This window comes from Colletotrichum scovillei (assembly GCF_011075155.1).
Source record: "Colletotrichum scovillei strain TJNH1 chromosome Unknown Contig00009, whole genome shotgun sequence".
Classification (NCBI taxonomy): Eukaryota; Fungi; Ascomycota; class Sordariomycetes; order Glomerellales; family Glomerellaceae; genus Colletotrichum; species Colletotrichum scovillei.
The window spans coordinates 1,012,902-1,031,214 of record NW_023336267.1 but is presented as its reverse complement, the minus strand read 5'-3'; the positions used below and the strand labels follow the sequence as shown (position 1 = coordinate 1,031,214).

Sequence of the window (18,313 nt, the reverse complement as noted above, 5' to 3'; positions counted from 1 at the left end):
CTTCATTCGTCAGTTCTATTACGTGTCTGGCAGTGCTTTTTTGATCTTCATAAATACATTCATCGTTAAATCTTCTAATGAAAAAAAACTTTCCCGCATCTGTCCCATGGTATTTCCAGAACAGACCAAGGAAAAGCCGGGCATGTCGGTTGCTCTCTACTCTGAAACCTTTAACGGCAAATCCTTAAACTCTTCAATGATCCAGTCCAAGAATACATCCCAACGCTTCTCCCATTCCGTGCGCACGCTCGCGAGCTCATCTTTTGACATGCAAGAGTGCTCTAGACTCCACTCAATGAGCTGTCGCCAGCCGTGCAAAGTCATGTCTGTCTTACCCACCATCGCTTGATAGAAGTCATGTGAAAGAGTTGATCTGTGTGGTCTCTGATTAGCTTCTTGCTGCCTTATGGCTTGATGCGAAACGGGAGAAAGACATACCTGAATATCGTTCCGTTATCTGAGTTTAATGTGCAGTGTACGTTGTTGGCGAGCAAATTGTACATTGAGTGGCCCGTAATCCGGGGCGTGAGACCAAGCTCCTCGTTAGAGATTGGGCACACCTCAAGGCAGATACCCCTTTTCTTCATGTGCTCCATGATATAGGGGTGCCTGGCCAGAGCAAATCCGTGGCCGATGCGCTTTGAGTTGAGCAAGAGCGCATCCACAAGATTGCCGTCCGTGTCGTTGCCAATGTCTGTCGTCTCTCCACAATGAAAGAGAAACGGAATATCAACTTTAGGCTTAGATTCCTCACATCTCTTCCTGAAGGCGAGAAATTTTTTGACGAAATATCGCAGAGGGTGGCCTTTTGATTCTTCGCCAACCAGATCAAATCCTGTTTTATCAGTCAGTCGTCTGCTCAAAGAATAGCTGCGTTCAAGGACTTACCAGCGATCCATTGGGGCCATTCCTTCTTGAATTCGAAACACTCGTTGAGTGCATTTTCCACCGTGTCTTCATCAAAAGACCTAGGGGTGCAGTAGATGACCTTCAGCCCGCCAAAGTAGTCTTTGGTCTCCTTCTGAAACCTGTCGTATTCTTCCATGATGATTTTCATGATACCCCTATTGTTGATTTGCCTCGTACCGTCATCAGTCCAGAGTTGATTAGTTTGCATGAAATTAGGCCGAATCTCGGCATACTGAATGTTGTCGCGGACGAAATCTTCAAGAATGCCCCGTGTGTATTTCCGGTAGGCGCTCTCATAGTTGAAGAGCCCCTTCATCATGCGGGTCCGGCCGTTGAACTTCTCCCATGCTCCCTGAACTGTCTGAAGCGCGTTATGTGCTTCATCTTCGTGAAAGACAAGTTTGCTTGTGAGCCACTCCTCGGCCTGCATGCCGTTGTAATGCTTGGGAAACTCTTTGATAAACTCCGAGTATTTCATCATCTGTTTGTGATGATAGTCGGGCTTGAAAAGATTTCCCTTAACTGCCTCTTCCTGATCGAGCGGCAAGATGGAAAACTGGATTTCACAACGGTGAAGGTTAGTCTTTGCCGCGCTCGGCGCCAACGACAGATCGCTTTTGATGAACATGCGGGGCATGGTTTCGGCAATGCCCAGCAACACATGAGGCTGTAAGCAAGCGTTGAAATGAATATGAAGGTGTGCTCCCTTTGGCATCTTGACGGCAACTCGGAATAGGCTCGTTTTGTTGATCAAATCGACGTTGGATAGGAAATGATCAGCAGCAAACCGCGCATGTTCCTGACCACCCCACCCTTGCCGTTTTGGAGCCGGTTTATACACGTCCTTATGGTCCTCGACCTTGAGTTGCTGAATGATGGCGTTGGCTTCCTGCTCCTTCTCTGATGCCAGCGTCTTTGCTCTGAAATCAAAGGATAGTGTACTCTCGCGGTCCAAAATTTCCTTTCTTTGGTCGAAGTACTCGTCAGGTCCATCTATTTTTCTGGCGTCGATCTTATCGAGGGCGGTTTTCCGCATCTTGAAGATGTTATCGATGACTACGTCGTGAGCTTCGATCATATTCTGGGCCTTGTCCATGTCTGCTTGGTGTCTTTGGTGATGAGCGTGATGACGTTGATGTCGAAGCTTCCGCAGCCTCTTGGAAGAGAGTCGTGTGATGGTCTTCGCATTGATGTCCCTACTAGCCTGACCATCCTTCTCGCCAGGTGCATCGTCCTTTTCAATGTTTGAGCACAGGCTGCCCATGAGACTATTGACAGAAGTGAATAAAGAGGTTGTTCTGTGATGTGGCCCTCCGGGTAAAGTTTGGATGGCAGAAAGGTGGCTACCAGGCAGTGAATCGGCGGTAAGGTACACAAGAAGACCAGGTTGGTGTTGCTTTGTCGGGATGTTCTATCGCCGTGTTTCGAAGATCCACGATCGCAGGGAGACGAAAGTCAATTTAATTGAATGCGCAAAGCTCCTCGGCAGCTCTAGCGATCATCATGGGCCCGTTTTCAATGTCCTTTATTGGAACCTGGGAACTTGTGAAGTGGAAAATGTCCTACCCTGGGTGAGGTAGTGCGATGACAAGCAATGTAGGAAGAAGGTACGTTTGTTTGCGGTACCAACAAGCGCCCGGCTATACCTTTAGCTTGGAGGTCTCATGCTTGGCCTCAGGTAAGCGCAGATTTCATGTCAAGCAAGGTGCGAAGAGGTAAGGAAAGTGACATGCGGCGGTTTCCAGCTCAGCTGGAACCATTCAAAGGTGAGCAACAAGCGGTGCTCCCCTCTACGCCTAGATCCTGGACCAGGCAGTGGCAGGCTAGCAACGCTGCGACCCAGAGAGGCGGCACAAGGTAGATGGACGGAGGTGAAAGGCAGGTGGGCTGGGAATGAGTGTGAATGAGGTGGGCTGGGAGAACATGAGGTAAGGGTAGAATGAGGGGCAGGAGGGAGCTGCCTAGGTACCCACGGTACCTTTCCAAACTGGACAAGAAAGTCGTACCCAATTTGGCTTAGCTCGATACCAAGCCACATGCGCAGTTCTTCTTCCGACTTGGCCAATGAATGGACCCTTCACAGGCTGACACGCAGGCTTTCTACCTTAGTTTCTACCTCAGCGAAGAAGCTGCCTCCCGATTCCCATCTTTCTTTCGCCTGCTCTTACCCATTTCACTTGGGGCTATTGGGAGACGGCAGGACCAGACTTTCGTTGTTTGGCCAATCCTTTTTTCCCTTCTCTCTGACAGTTTCGTTTGGCAGGCGGGGGCTTCCAGTTGGCTGTTTCAACTTTCCGGTCAGGTACAGTTGTTGGAGCTCACGGGATTTCTAAATGCCTTGTCTCACGTGCCACTTACCTGAACCAACAAAGCATTTGCCCATTGCTGCGAACAGGCATTTTGGGAATGCTTCCCGTCATCTTTCACCTCTTCTAGGGTCATCCCTTAACGGATGAATCATTTTCACCATTATACCATTTCAACAAAGCCAACTTGCCTGACCCCTAAGCGAATACGGTGTTCGGGGCCTCTTCCTCACTCGAGCTACCAGCTTACCCGAGGAATCGTAGGTACTTGGTCAACATCGTCAACATTGAACAACCCGCAATCTTGATATCTCAGACACGAGGCTGTCACGCCCACACCTCACGCGACTCCTTCCAGAAGTCCATAATCGCAAGGGGCCATTCTCACATGGCAGCCACACCGTTGTAGATCTGCAAACGCCCCGATACGGAACCTGCTCGGCGCACGAGCCATTCCCACTATCCCAGAGAATCGGAATCTTCAACACATGCCCAGCACCCCTGTTGGGGTATGACAACGATTAATCCCCTTTGGACCGCGCCAACTTTATTTCAAGGCAGCAAGGCTGTATGGCGCTTCATCGTTGGCTCCCGCTAGTACGGAGCAGACCTTCGTCCATCTACGGACAGCATACCACCAGGTACGGAGTATGATCCGGCCAGATTCGGAGGCCCCGACAACGGTCACCCTCACGGCCTCATCTTACCTTACCCGCCGCCTTTACCCCCCGGCAGCGGTGGCTTACACCAACAAGCGCCTACCCTTGATCACTCCACCCGTAGTTTGAGCCTCAAGGTCTTCACGTTGGAAATCCTGCGAGGCCACCTGCCTTTCTTTTGAAGTGTTCCCTCGTTATACTACGCCGCCCGGTAAAAGGGCGATTCTGCGTCACGCCGGTAACTAGCTTACACCCTTGTCAGTGGCCGGGTGAGACTGGCCTCGAGGACACCCAAGATGGGTCAGCATCGAGCGATCTTCCTTATACAATTTCCTTGTGGCTTAGATCACTATCCAGTGTTTAGTCTTGGAAGTGAGTCGTCAAGTGATGGCCGACTTCACACCTCGAAAACGAAGAGTGGCAACGATTTGGTACCGAAGGCGGGCGTATAGCCTCCTCGGAACACTGCCACGCTCAACCGCAAACGGCCACTGAACATCACGAGTGGTTGCTGATGAACATGAGCGACAAGGAAATGCTCATGACTGTATCTTGCTTAGGATCTGACCGCAGAAGTCTGTATGTGAGATGCCTTTTTCGGTTTCCTATTTCCTGGCCTAGCCTGAGACGAAGTGTCGTTACAGGTAACCCAACGTCCCAAACTACGCCACCATACATCGGAGAAGGTCTTGGAAAACGGTCTCAAGCTGTCATTGTATTGAATAGTGACGAAGACGCCTTGAATCAACACCCTCAACGGGAAGGTCATGAAACGAAGTGTACTTGGCCGTGTTGACGCCAGCGGGTTGCTCGGACACAGAGAAAACTTCCTATTTCCCATTATCCAAAACCTGCTCCTGTTTAACAATACGAGAACCGGACTATCGGCTAACGGCACCACAATTTGACCGAGCTGCGCAACTTCAATAACCTTACTCCTTCGCTACTCCCCTATAATACGACGTGTGAAGCTTCTCAAGTCCGGAATTCCCGGGTGGAGTCAAATCGGTCAAAGTGGACAAGGGGCTTCGCATCTAGCCATTGACAGGGAACTTCGGGATTTCCGCCCAGATGTACGTCAAATGCCATCTGAGACCCATACTCGAGTGGAATACACCTCCTTCTAATCATCGGGATACATACGTACGCCAACCCACATGCCACCTCCGTTATAGTGCCCGGTTCCATTCGGTCTCTCCTTCGGAGCTTCCATTTGTCGATGCTATCTTCAGCTCATCTTCGCCCTGGTTTGCGTCATGCATGCAAGATACCCGCGATCCCTGGCGCTTGTTTCTTCAAATGGGATGAACAGCGGGTCGAATGGGTTCGAGATGGAGCCATTCTAGATCGAAGAAGAAGGCCGTTTCCACGTTAACACCACAAGAAACATGTTAGTCAGCGGACAAGCGGAGCATGTAGCTCGACCTGGAAGCTCGGTGTCCCTGTTCAGATCAGGAACAAGCAATGACATGCGGCAAGGGTTACACTGGGTGAAAATCCCGCGATGGGGTCTTCCTAAGGGGGCAACGGCTCGGACACCGAGCGAAGATCTTCATGCCCGGCCGTAACGTTGGTTCGTCTGCTCTGATGCTGCTATAAGTTCCCGATGTTTCCCCTGACGTGATTATGTTTCTTCCTCGTTCGTCCATCCTGTCTGTGTGCCGTCTTGCAACTCGCCGTTAATCAAACTTGTACAAGATCAACAACTCGCCAACATGAGATTCTCAACGCTCGCAGCCGGCCTCCCCCTCGTGGCGGCGGCTCCTCAGGGTCACTCCTTCAAGCAGCAGGCCAACAGCACCGGCAAGAGCCTCATCCTCGACCAGGCCCCCGAGACGTCCCAGCCCTACGCCCTCCGCAAGGGTTCCGGCCGCGCCGTCGCCGTCGGCGAGCAGGTCTACCGCTTCTCCGTCACGGGCAACTCCTCCGCCGGCGCCTTCACCCTGATGCAGACCAACGCCCCGGACTCGTCCGACCTGGGCGTCCTCCCCCACATCCACAAGGCCCACTACGAGAACTTCTACTGCACAAAGGGCCAGATCCAGCTCTGGGCAAAGACCAACAGCTCCGGCGAGCAGGCCCGCGTCCTCACCCCGGGCGACTACGGCGCCGTGCCCCACAACACGGTCCACACCTTCCAGATCACCGACCCGGACACCCAGCTCACCGGCGTCATCCAGCCCGGCGGCTTCGAGGAGCTCTTCATCGCCATCGCAAACTCGGATTTCGTCTCCCCCACGGGCTCCGAGTTCGTCCCCGCCGCCTCCAACGGCTCCTCCTCCGGCTCCGACCCGGCCCTCATCTCCGCCCTCGAGGCCTTTGACGTCTACGCCCAGCTCGACTTCAACCCCCGCCGCGACCTCGTCAACGGCAGCGCCGGCGGCGCGAACACCTGGCACACGGCCGCCAACACCCTCGCGCCCGACGCCGTCACCCCCAACTTTGTCGCAAAGAACCGCGGACCAAAGTACCTCAACGCCGACGGCGGCGTCTACCACCTCGTCGCCCCCTTCGCGACGGCCAACCAGACGGCCAGCAACTTCACCATGGGCACCGTCACCCTGAGCCCCCTGCTCTCCAACCAGACCGCCACCAAGGCGAACCTCGGCCAGCCCCTGGCCTTCCAGCTCGAGGAGGGCAGCCTCGAGGTCGCCGTCGAGGGGTACGACGCCGTCACGCTGATCCAGGGCGACGTCGTCTTCGTCCCGGCCAACGTTGCCTTCACCTACACCGCCTCGTCCGCCTTTACAAAGTTCCTGTACGTCAGCGGCGGAGGCGACGGCTTCGACTACCAGCTCCTCCAGCGCGCTATCCCTTGGTCGTATGCCACGTATCCCATCGACGCCGGATTCACTGTGCAGTAAAAGAGGGTGATGTTGCTTTGGGACCAGGGACAGGGGCTTAGTCTCTGCTCCAGGAACTTTCACAGTACTTTCAAAAGTTGTACATTTTTTCAAAGATATTGTACATGAATTCCTCCTCGCAGAAACAGTTTTTCTACTTCTTTAGTGTAAATTTGTTCTCCTGCTCGTTATACCCCCGGGATGAGCAGCCCACAAGCCGCATGAGGCCGACGGCGTCAAGACTCCTGAGGTACCATATGCATTTCTATCAGATAGTAACAACATTATGTTCTTTTGGTACTCTAGGCCAGGCCACTTTGATGGCAGTGTTTTCCCCCCTTTCGTGATGATGAGATAGTTCATGGAGGTTTGCTAGTCATGAAGCTAACTTACACCGCCTCTAGGTCGAGTAGGAACACTTGGTACGGTGTTTTGAACTGCCGAGGGTCTGTGAGATGGGTCCAGCGTAAAGCTTGGAAACCCACCTCGTATCAACGATTCACACTCACGTCTCATCGATATGTATGGTCATATTTCACGTCCCGCCCGGCGAAGCAGTAGTTCCTACCGGGCTACCTTTGATCTCGTGTAAGAGGTCAGCGGGGGATCATAACACCAATCTCACCCGCGAGGCTTTCCACCAAGGCGAACTTCCATCGCAGCGGAATCTCGCAAAACTTCAGAAGGGTCCCCCTGCTCGGACCGATCTCGTACCCCAAACTACTCAACCTGGATAGTAGTGGATTCTGCAACGTATGGTTGTTCAGGGCATTGAGCAAGGCAGACTATTGCCTATACCTCGCCGCAAAGGAACATGTATTTTCCCCTGGATTTTCCCCATCTCGAACAAGAACATACCATCCTCGAAGCAAAACCGAAAAGTTCCATGGTTATCAAAGATTCATACCAACGCTAATACGATGTGATTTTGGCAATGGTGGTCCTTTCTTTACCCAGGGAAAAGGGGGGCGAGCGAACTTCTGGGAAAAGGGGCTTGGGTGGTTGCACAGCCACTGCCCTGTGGAGTTGTCGACTCGACTAGATTCAGTTCCACTTCGGTCCAGGCAGAAGTTAGCTCTAGTGATATTAATGAAACGTATTGTAGTGTATTCGATTTGCTGTAGAGATAATTTGCTGACTTGATAGTGGTGTGGTCGATATCGCCATCGAGGTGGGGTTTCGAGGTTGGAAGTGTCCCATGATATCACAGTAGGCTGGGGAGAAGGTCAAGGTTAGCTTCACTCTTTTTCTTGATATTTCTCCCCTTCGTCTTTGAAATTGACTAAACCATGATTTTTCAGGGCGGTTCACAGTGAGAATCAAGAAAGAATTGCATTTTCAGCCGTCAGCTAGCATCTCGATGGAATCTACAGATGACCAACCAACTTGGAACTTTTGTCGGCTCCTCGATTTTTCCAGTTCATCTCACCTAACATGAAAGCTGTGGAAGATCAGAGGATGAACTATTGATTTCTCCATTGCGAAATTATCGAACTCATCACTTACGAAACTGAAAAAAAGAGTCAAAAAGGAAAGGAAGGAAAGGGCTGGTGATCACTTACGCTAGAATTCACGCCCCTGTCCGGACTCGAACAGCGCGCCCCTCGAACCAGCACGGCTTCATTGGAGTATTTCTTTTGGCTTCTCTGCGTCAGAGTATAAACCACCCGGCCAATTGGCTGGATGGGTGCTGGTGACAGAGACGGATGATTAGACTCCTTATGTACCAGAGGCAGGTCAGAAAGGAGGGCACGTAGAGGTTGAGAAGGAGCGAGGCGGTAAGCACCCACCATATCATTCAGCCTTGATTCAAAGACTTACTAACATTCGTTTCGTGGATAATTCTAGACGTTCATCACCTTTGGCTGTACAAAGGGTTCTCAGGAAGTCTCATGGACAGACGTCGAGGAAGATGTTGTAGGTTCATTCTCTCAAAGCTTTATACGGCAGCATATCTTCTTTTGACGTGTTCTTAAAGTTGTTCAGAAACGTTAAGTAGCATCTTCCATGTCTCCTCATTGTGGTATGTGGAGCTCACTGTCTTCCCGTCAGTCGAGTCCTGGGTGCCTTTGCCCTAGACGCGAGGAACAGTTCCTGTGGAATATTTCGTACCTCTTGCTAAGTCGCTCATACTAGCACTCTTAGATAGTATCATTTAGTTATAGAAGGGATTCTATTGTTGTTGGCCATGCTCGTGGCGCTTTCTTTCTTGCGTATGCAGCAAGCCTTAAATGAGCGTGATACTTGGCGTCCTACTCCAAGTATACATAGCAGTTTAGACGAGAGCCTAGTGAAAGTGAACCTCAGAACTGTATGTTGTAGGTCCCGAATCTATACATTCAGATCATTTCTCTATGTGAATTGACTGTGAGATTTGCCAAATTCTTCATCAATTATTGTCAAAAGACGACGCAGCATACGCAATTTCTCAATAATTCCTGACTTCATAACTCCGACTTGACGGTTGGGCTAGGCGAGTGACAAGGGTGAACAGCTTCTACCAGTCAGAACGTAAGAAGGAAACGAAAAGACAGCCGGGAGGGCTCCAGGCGCCCGCATCGCTTCGGTCAGCTTCCCCGCCCCGGAAAGACGAAAGAAAATGTATGGCGTGACCCGATGCTTACCAGCGGCGCAGCCTCTGCACGCAACCTCGCATATGTTCTCGCTCCAGAGGAATTGAAACCCGAGCCTGTCTCTGTCAAAATGTGAGATCCGTCCCTCGGCTGGACCGTTCTATTCGGGCACGCCTCGACTTTACCCGACAGCCTGGGCGGTGCCTTCCCGTGCTTTCGCGTACGTGGAAAATGCGGCTTCTCATGCGAGAGAAGAAATTCTATTAACTAGAGAGGTGTCGAGGTGAGGGGTAACGACTGTGATGAGGCTAGCTGCAGATGGCAAACAACAACTTGAGTCCCTCGCCGGTGTCTTTTCCTTCCTCAAGACAAAGTCCGTCTGAGAGATGTAAAAATCCAAGCCGGGCCGTGAGTTGGCTGTCTTCGGGTTCTGTGATAGATTATGAGAAGAGCTGGTAGACTCTTGGAATAATCATTGTCAAGCTTAGTTGGAAGAGGTTTTGTCAACTTGGCATGATCTGAAGCCGGACACAATAGAGCCAAGGCTGTGTGAGTAAGGCTCTCGACGATGGCTGCAGGACATGATGCGCTGCAACGTGGGCGCCCTCCTAAAGCAGGATCGCACAACAATACCACTTATAGTCTTTTCGTACGCGAATTGGCATCGCTGATGGGGTGAAGAGTAGCAGAAGTCATCATGGGCGACAAACAAGCCAAGATCACCTCGCATGGCCCTCTCGCATCGCCTTCTCCCTGTGCAGGCAAAGGCCCCTCGAGCGGGACTATATAAGAGAGAAAATCTTGGACCCATAGCAGCTTCGTAAACATTTCCTCAATTCCTTTCTCATGCTTAGATACTGTTGAACTAAAAGGAGCCAGCCAAAATGACCAAAATCCCGGTCTTTATGGCCGCGTTGGGCTTCTTGTTGGCGAATATCCCGGGTGTTATCTCATCAAGTATCCCCCGGTCCATCGCTCACTCGAGAATCCTCCCTATAGCTTGTGACGTCAAGGCAGAGTACGACTACGTTATCGTTGGAGGAGGCACCTCCGGCCTGACAGTCGCTGATCGATTGACCGAAAGCGGCGAGCGTAAGTTCGTTTCAGAAGAAGAGAAAGCACCGCCCTATACTGATTCTGTGACTTTCGCAAGATACCGTGCTGGTGATTGAGCTTGGTTTATTCGGTTAGTTGCAGCCACATATGGTATACGTATGACCCCAGAGAGCAAAGCGTGAGCTAACACTGCAGCAAAGACAACTCATCTCAGGTCAACACCGTCACAACGGGCCTCCTATCCTGGCGCAACCAGTCCCATACTTTCAACTTCTCCTCCGTACCCCAAGAGGGCCTCAACGGCCGCAAGATCAACGTCATTGGCGGCGTCATGCTCGGTGGCTCGACGGGCGTCAACGCCATGCAAGTCCACCGCGGCCAGAAGGAGGACTACGACAGATGGGGGTCCTACTTTGGCAATGAATCGGAGTGGAGTTGGGATGGCCTGCTGCCTTACTTCAAAAAGGTGAGAATCCGATCGTCTGAAGTTCTGTTTGCCGTTCTCTCTCCCAAATGACTGTGACTGATGAAGTAATGTGACCGTAGGCGTGGAACTTCCACCCTCCTACCCCTGAGCTGACCGAGCAGTTCGACATCAAGTATGACGCGGGTTTCTGGGGCAACTCCTCCGGCATCCACGCTTCGTTTCCGACCTTCCACTGGCCTATGCTGAGTACCCATCTACCACTCCCTTTCATATCGCCCGCTGAGTACAGCGTGTGACACCATGCTAACCAAAAGCACACCCACAACAACAGAGACCGAAGTAGAAGCCTTCAAAGAGATTCAAGGCGTCGACTTCCCCGTCGACTCGGGCGCCGGCGACCCAGGCGTCTTCTGGTACCCAACCTCCTTCGACCCCGCCACAGTGACGCGATCCATGGCCAGACGAGGCCACTGGGACGGCATCGAGGCCGCGCGGGATAACTACGAGACTATTACCGGGCACAAGGTACTCAAGGTTCTCTTTGATGGCGACAGCAAAGTCGAGACCCGGACCGCCATCGGTGTCTCCTACGTCGAGGCAAACTCCGCCACCTTCAATGGCGCGCGGATCGTAAAGGCCAGGAAGGAGGTCATCCTCGCCACGGGATCCATTCACACGCCGCAGATTCTGCAGCGCAGCGGCGTAGGCGGGAGAGCACTTCTCGAGGCCGCGGGTATCGAGGTTGTCGTCGACTTGCCCGGCGTGGGACAGAATTTCCAGGACCATCCTGTTGGTGCCGGGGCTACCTTTACCTGTGAGCTTCGATAGCATGCCTTTCGAGTGAAGGTGGCTGTGCTGATGTTGTGATAGTCACCAACTTCGACGTCCACCCAGATATGACCGACCTCGTCAACAACCAGACCTTCATCGACGAAGCCAAAGCAGAGTTCGAAGCCAACCGGACCGGTACGAACTCCCCCACCCAAACTCATCCATCCCAAAACAAAACATCAAGAAGCACTCACTAACACTCCCCTCAGGACCACTAACCATAGGCGCTGGAAACGTAGCAACCTTCCTCCCCTTCCCAGTAATAACCCCCTCCTTCGAGGCCATCACATCCGCCTACGAATCCCAACCCCCCTCAGCCCACCTGCCCCCCGACACACACCCAACCGTAATAGCAGGCTACGCAGCCCAACAAACCCGCCTCGCAGCAGCCCTCCGCTCCCCCGGCGCCGCCTTCTACAACTTCTTCCTCCGCGGCAGCCCCACAGAAAGCAACTTCGTCCTCCTCCACCCGCTCTCGCGCGGCACAATCTCCCTCAACACCAGCGACCCCTTCTTCGCGGAGCCCATCGTAGACTACCGCGCGCTGAGCAATCCCACCGACCTCGCCGTGCAAATCGAGTTCATCCGCTTCACGCGGCGGTACTTTCTCGAGTCCGCGACGCTGGCGCGCTACGCGCCCGTGGAGACGGTTCCGGGGGCGAATGTTACGAGTGACGAGGCGCTGGGCGAGGCTGTGAGGCGGATGGTTAGCCCGACGACGTTTCACCCCGTCGGGACGGCGGCTATGATGCCGAGGGCGTTGGGAGGGGTTGTTGATGAGGGGTTGGAGGTGTATGGGGTCCGGGGGTTGAGTGTTGTCGATGCGAGTGTGATGCCTGATTTGCCGGGGGCGTATACGCAGCAGACTGTGTATGCTGTTGCTGAGAAGGTGAGTCTTGACGATGATGATAATCAGCAGAGGTGTAGAAGTAAAAAGAAGGAGAGGTATACTGACGATGTTGTTCAGGCTGCTGATTTGATTAAAGCCCGGGCGTGAGGCTTTGATCGGAGTATGACCGGGTCTGCAAGCGTGCATTGTTACTATTGGCAAGTAACTCAGTGGCGGAGTGCCTTGGTACACCGGCCAATATATACAGATACGTTGCCGTGCTGTCTCATCACTGCTATGCTTCTCATCATCCCATTGCCAAGATACCCGAGGTGTATCACCAACCGAATAAGTAGAGAGCAAAGGAGAAAAGTTACTACCAGCGAACAGGTCATCGATGAGTTGGAGCAACAGCACTCGGTACAGGCCAAGAGCCGGCCATATCTCAATAACGCAGCTCTCTTCCGCCGCCACTGCCGTCTATCCGCGCCGCGCGCCAACACGCACTTGGCTGTTTGGCTTCTGACCGCGATCCGCTCGATCGTGACGCCTACTTTATATACTATTTAGTATCCATCGTACTGGGCATACTGAGCGGCAGATGATTGTGTCAGTCACTTGATAGGGTACCTTAGAGATACAAAGATTGGGAGATGGTGTCTCGAGGTTCCAAAGGCTGAGATCATTCCATTGAAGGTCTCTTCCGCTGTTGACTGGGTGAATCAAGTGTGCTGATCCTTCCGACATTCACAATAGGACAAAGTCACATAGCATGAAGTGTAGCAAATGTTTGATGCTTATTCGACAATTCAATTGCTCAATCCAGAAAGCTGGCTAGTAACAAGGAAACTTTTCGATAGGACCGTAACCCTGTTATATACAAAGAAACATGTCAAAAAGATGTCTAGTACACAGGACGCAAAGAAACTAGTACACCTCGAGGACGTAGCGGCCATCCTCCTTGAGCTTCTCAATCTCGTTGCGGGCGTTGACCTTCTTGCCGCTCATCTTGGCCTCGACGTTGATGGCCTCCATCAGCACGTCCGTCACATCAGGCACAGGCCACGTGGGACCGCACAGGTAGAAGCTGCCCTCGTCGCGGATGTACGACTGCACGACGTCGCGCATGGACTCGCGCATGCGGTCCTGGATGTAGATCTTGCGCGGCTGGTCGCGCGAGAAGGCGGCGCCGAGGTGCGTGATGACGCCGGCGTCGACGTAGGCCTCCCACTCCTCGCCGTACAGGTACTCCTCGCGCTGGTGGCGGGAGCCGAGGTACAGCAGGATGGAGCCGATCTCCTCGCCGCGGGCCTTTTGCAGGGCGCGGTACTGGACAAAGGCGCGGAAGGGGGCCAGACCCGTGCCGAGGCCGGCCATGATGAGGGGCGCCTTGGAGGAGGTCGGGAGCTTCATGACGGAGGGCTTGACGGAGGCGACGACGGTGGCGCCGACGGGGAGGGCGGAGAGGTAGCGGGTGGCGTGGCCGAAGCGGTTGCGGCCGAGGGGGTCGACCCAGTCGACGACGACGATCATGAGGGCGACCGAGGTCGGGGTCACGGCCTGGGCGGAGGCGATGGAGTACTCGCGGCGCTTGAGCGGGGCGATGATGCGGACGAGGTCGTGGAAGGATGGGCGGGCCGAAGGGAACTCCTGGAGGATGTCGACGTAGGTGACGAAGTCGACCTCGGAGCGCTTCTTGAAGTCGGCGGCGCCCTCGGCACCGCCGAGACTGGCGAGGACGGCCTTTTCGCGCTCGTCGGCGGCGAACTCGGACAGGGCCTCGTAGAAGCGCTTGGGGGGCTTGCCGAGGACGTCAATGTTCTGCTTGAGGGACTGGTAGACGGTGCGGGTCTCGAAGGCGGCGTTGTCCTCGCGGGCGGGCACCTGGACGAGAGCCTCCGGGTCGAGGCCGTACCACTTGATGAAGGCGCTGACCTCCTCGTGGTCGTTCTCGGCGTGGATGCCGAGGGCCTCGCCAATGTCGTAGGTGAGACCAGAGTCGCCGAGGTCGAACTCGATGTGGAAGATGTTGCGGTCGTAGTTGCCGGGGGTGAGGCGGCGGTTCTCCTTGACGGTGATGGTGTGGGTCTTGACGGGCAGCTCCGGGCGCAGGGCGCTCTCGGTGCCGTAGGCCTCCTTGAAGGCGAGACCCTTGGCCGCGGCCTGCCAGTCGACAAGCTGCGAGGTCTCCTCGACCTCCTCCTTGTCGAAGCCGACAAAGCTGTTGGGCTTGATGGTGGCGGGCAGGGGGCTGACGACGACGTCCTCGGGGAGCTCGGCCCAGGCGGACTGAGACTCGACCTTGCGCAGGGCCTGGCCGAGGGCCTCCTGGGTCTCGGCGAGGGTGCTGGAGAAGCCCTCAGGGAGGGCAATCTTGGCGACCTCCTCGGCGGTGATGTCGGAGCGGGCGATCTGGAGGAAGGCAAACTCCAAGAGAATCTTGACAGCCTGTGACTCCTTCTCGGCAAAGACGGAGGCATCCAGGATGTAGAGCTCGATGGACTTGTCCTGAATCTGCTTGCGCACGACAGGGGAGAGGCGCTTCTCGATGTCCTCCTCCTTGAAGCTGGGGAGGTTCAGGAGAAGCTTGCCACCGGCCTTGACGCTCTTGATAATGTCGAGGTCCTTGAGGAGCTTCTCCTCGCCAACGGCAACGACATCGGCCTCCTCGACAGCGTAGGGCGCCTCAATGGCCTTCTTGGAGCTGCGAATGTCGGTGCGGACGATACCGCCCTGGAGCAGGTTGTCGAAAGACTCGTGGACGTAGACGTTGCTGGTAGACTCGCGGGAGAGCAAGTTGCTGACGACCGCCGGGGAATCGACGGCGACAGAGTTGTCAACGTCCCAGAAGGTGTACTGGTGCGCCTGGACCAAGGCGGGGAAGGGCTTGGACTCGGCCTCGGCGCTGAGGAGCTTGCCAAAGATGTCGGCGACAGTCTGGGGCGTCAGGGCCTCCGAGGCGGAGTACTTGACGTCGGAGACGGTGGGGTCCTGGCGCCACTTTCCAGAGAAGGAGACGGAGGTCAAAACGTCGGTGTAGAGGGCAGACTGCAAGGAGGCGTCGTTGACGGAGAGCTCGTCCTTGACCTGGCCCAGGACGGAGATGGACCTGGCGGAGGCGGGGATGCTGGCGAGGAAGGCCTCCTCGACAAAGGGGCGGTAGACGCGGACGTTGATGGCGCCGACCTTTGCGCCGTCGGCGGCGAGGCGGGTGACGACCTGCTTGGCGAGCTGGGTCTCGGCGCTCCCAAAGACGACGAGGACGGCCTCGGCCTGGTCGTGTCCGTGGTACTCGAACAGGTTGTAGGCGGTGCCGAGCTCGTTGTTGAAGAGTCTGAGGAGCTCAACGACCTTGCCGGCGTCGTCGAGTCTCTTGTTCAGGGACTGGACCTCGCTGGAGATCTTCTTGTAGGTCTCGGCGACGCCCTTCTTGTTGAGAGCGTCCGAGGCCTTGAGGGTCTGCTTGGCAAGCTTGACGCCGTCCTCGACTCCCAGGTTGGGGGTGAGGGCGGTCATGAGAGTGGCCAGGAGCGCGGTGTGCTGGCTCTCGTGGTCCTCGGTGGGGTCGAGGTGCTTGTTGAAGACGTCCAACAGGCCGGCGACCTTGGAAGAGATGGCGGCCCTCTCGGAGACACCAGTGGACTCGGAGGTGATGTTGTTGTAGAGGTCGGCAATGCCGCTCTGGCTGAGGGCGTCAACGACGCGGGAGGTCTCGCGGGCGAGTCGAACACCATCGTAGATGTGCAGCGTAGGCATCAGAGCGGCCATAAGAGTGGCGAAGAGGGCCATGTGCTGGGTCTCGTAGGCGCTGGAGCTGGCAACCAAGCCGAGGCCAAGGTCCTCAGCGGTGCGCAGGGCAGTGTCGTAGTCGGAGACGAGGCCGTTCGCGGCATCGTAGTCGAGAGCCGCGACGTGGGCGACGAAGGGGGAGGCGACACCGTACAACAGGCTCAGCTGGTCCAATGCGCCGCGGAGGTTCTTCAAGCTCAGCGTAGGGGCGAGCAGGGTCTGGGGGAGGTGTCTCTTGGCCAGATCAAAGTCGGGGCTGAAGATGTAGCCGAGGGCGAGGGCGCCGGCGCCGGTCCTGGTCTGGAGCTGGATGAGGTCGGTGGTCTCGCCGTGGATGTTGCGCTCCTTGGCCTCGGCCCAGGCCTTTGCGGCGACATCGAGGTCAAAGGTGGGAGCGGAGTAGGAGAAGATCTTGTCGGAGAGCAGGAAGGCGACCTGCTGGACGAGGAGCTGGGCCGTCACGTAGGTAGGACCGGAGATGGAGGAGAGGGCCACGGGCTGGCCAAAGGGAAGGGTGGAAGAGACCTTCTTCTGAGGGGCGGACGAGGGCGACGACTTTGCGTCAACGGCGACCGCAGAGCCGGTGCTCTCTTGCTGCTTGAACTGCATCTTGGGAGGCTTTGGAGAGGACGAATTGGGAATAAGTACAGCAAAGAATATGTGATTAAAGATGGTCCAAAATACACGGAGGACCAGAAAACAGAGCCTCACCACTCGCAAGAGAATGGTTGCTGCTGAGAGACAATTGGGACACTCAAGAGCAAGTTGTACAAGTCACTTGCGTCAACCTGAACGAGAGATGAGCTTCTTCGTTCTAGGAGGACCTTGAGGTTTGTAAGTGAGGAGAGGTAAAAAAGGGAAGGGAGAAAGAAGTTCAAGAGAGGTCCTCGTCTAAGAAGACTCCGAACAGGTTCCGAGCGTATAAAAAAAAAAGTGAGAGCAGGACCGGCAAAGGAGACCCTTTAGCCGGCACTCACCTTTCCAGCACGGTTAGCTAGCTAGCACCGGGAACCGAGAAGCGCACTCCATTGACTCCATTGCAGCAGGCAATAAGAGACGGGCATTTGTCAGGCATCCTGCTGTCTGGTTCTTGCTGGCTGCTGCTGCTGCTGCTTGTTCGCGTGCGAAACTCGGCGTTTGGAAATTGTTGAAGCTTGGAGAATTGCGACTAGGGGACAATTGCGCCATCGCGCGCCAATGAGCGACCGGGACCCATCTGCAACGGCCCCACATTGCACCATTTCCGATCCACTCGACGTCCCTTCCCTCCACGTTCCCTGGGCTTACCGGTGCACCCAGGGCACCTCCCGCTTACCAAATCCGCAATCTTTTGGTCTGGGCTCAGAATTGCGTGCTCGACCATCCGGAAATGCAAGCCTCTTTCGCCCCAGATTCTGACCATTTTACATTCATCGGTGGCGGGCACTCCTCATGCTTTCACTGCCCGTGTCATTGATTCAAGGCTGTCGGTCGGCCTGTCCGGCAATCGGGGGATGCGGTATCCGCTCGGTCACGGCATCGGCTTCCGCTCTCCGTCGTCACCATTCAACTACACCCCATACTGATACTCACGTACTCCCGCACTCAATGCTCAGTCGCCGTCTAGCACTTTCTTTTAACGCAGACTACTATGCCATCCTTATAATGACTCTAAATAAGGTGAATGGATGGAAATTGAGAATTTGACTGGCCCCAACTCTGCTCAGCTGCTCTGTCGTTGGAATCTTATACCTGTCGTTCCATGACCACTTCTGTTTGCCGTTTTCGGACAGTCTCCACTTCAACTGCTGTCCGTCCTTTTCAGAGGGAGAACAAGGACTCCATCGAATTCTCAAATTACCCAAACCATGTCTTCAAAGATATATCTGTTGAAGTTGCGTGATACACCTATGTCTCGAGTGAATTTCATCTTTGACTTGACCAGATATCATTTGTATGGGTGAAGGAGATTGGCCTGGGCTTCGTATGGAGTCTTTGCTTCTGCGCGTCGTATGTAATTATCAACCAGTTTGATCTCTCTTGACAAGCAATGTGCACAGCACACCAATGCTATTCAGCAAAGTAATCAAACAAATAGAGGCATAGGGATTT

At 54.5% G+C, this 18,313-nt stretch overlaps 4 protein-coding genes across 4 annotated transcripts; 2 read left to right on the top strand and 2 right to left on the bottom strand.

Annotated features, from left to right (window-relative positions):
* Positions 1 to 25: 25 nt before the first annotated feature.
* Positions 26 to 2,792, bottom strand: HER10_EVM0000801 (adenosine/AMP deaminase). Its single transcript, XM_035470569.1, has 3 exons — positions 889 to 2,792; positions 439 to 835; positions 26 to 373 (listed from the first exon to the last, which is right to left on the bottom strand). Exons 1-3 carry the CDS (start codon positions 2,171 to 2,173, stop codon positions 157 to 159), a joined length of 1,899 nt encoding a protein of 632 aa, XP_035328795.1. The 5' UTR covers positions 2,174 to 2,792; the 3' UTR covers positions 26 to 156.
* Positions 2,793 to 5,257: 2,465 nt separating this feature from the next.
* On the top strand, positions 5,258 to 6,738 carry HER10_EVM0009166 (uncharacterized protein; the record flags this gene model as incomplete). The annotated part of the gene is made up of 2 exons (XM_035478665.1): positions 5,258 to 5,513; positions 5,573 to 6,738. The coding sequence occupies exons 1-2, from the start codon at positions 5,501 to 5,503 to the stop codon at positions 6,736 to 6,738; spliced, it is 1,179 nt and encodes a 392-aa protein (XP_035329821.1). The 5' UTR covers positions 5,258 to 5,500.
* A 3,436-nt stretch (positions 6,739 to 10,174) lies between these two features.
* On the top strand, positions 10,175 to 12,601 carry HER10_EVM0003775 (glucose oxidase; the record flags this gene model as incomplete). The annotated part of the gene is made up of 7 exons (XM_035473439.1): positions 10,175 to 10,429; positions 10,603 to 10,812; positions 10,893 to 11,019; positions 11,114 to 11,587; positions 11,644 to 11,739; positions 11,814 to 12,493; positions 12,572 to 12,601. 7 exons carry the CDS (start codon positions 10,175 to 10,177, stop codon positions 12,599 to 12,601), a joined length of 1,872 nt encoding a protein of 623 aa, XP_035329134.1.
* Positions 12,602 to 13,265: 664 nt separating this feature from the next.
* Positions 13,266 to 17,336, bottom strand: HER10_EVM0005711 (FAD binding domain-containing protein). The gene has a single exon (XM_035475316.1). The coding sequence runs from the start codon at positions 16,829 to 16,831 to the stop codon at positions 13,361 to 13,363; it is 3,471 nt and encodes a 1,156-aa protein (XP_035329378.1). The 5' UTR covers positions 16,832 to 17,336; the 3' UTR covers positions 13,266 to 13,360.
* Positions 17,337 to 18,313: the final 977 nt, after the last annotated feature.

Coding starts and splice junctions, on each gene's coding strand:
- HER10_EVM0005711 (XM_035475316.1), bottom strand. CDS start 16,831: ATGCAGTTCAAGCAGCAAGAGAGCACCGGCTCTGCGGTCGCCGTTGAC.
- HER10_EVM0000801 (XM_035470569.1), bottom strand. CDS start 2,173: ATGGGCAGCCTGTGCTCAAACATTGAAAAGGACGATGCACCTGGCGAG. Junction 836..888: donor ATGGCCCCAATGGATCGCTG/GTAAGTCCTTGA, acceptor CTGATAAAACAG/GATTTGATCTGGTTGGCGAA. Junction 374..438: donor GATAACGGAACGATATTCAG/GTATGTCTTTCT, acceptor GAGACCACACAG/ATCAACTCTTTCACATGACT.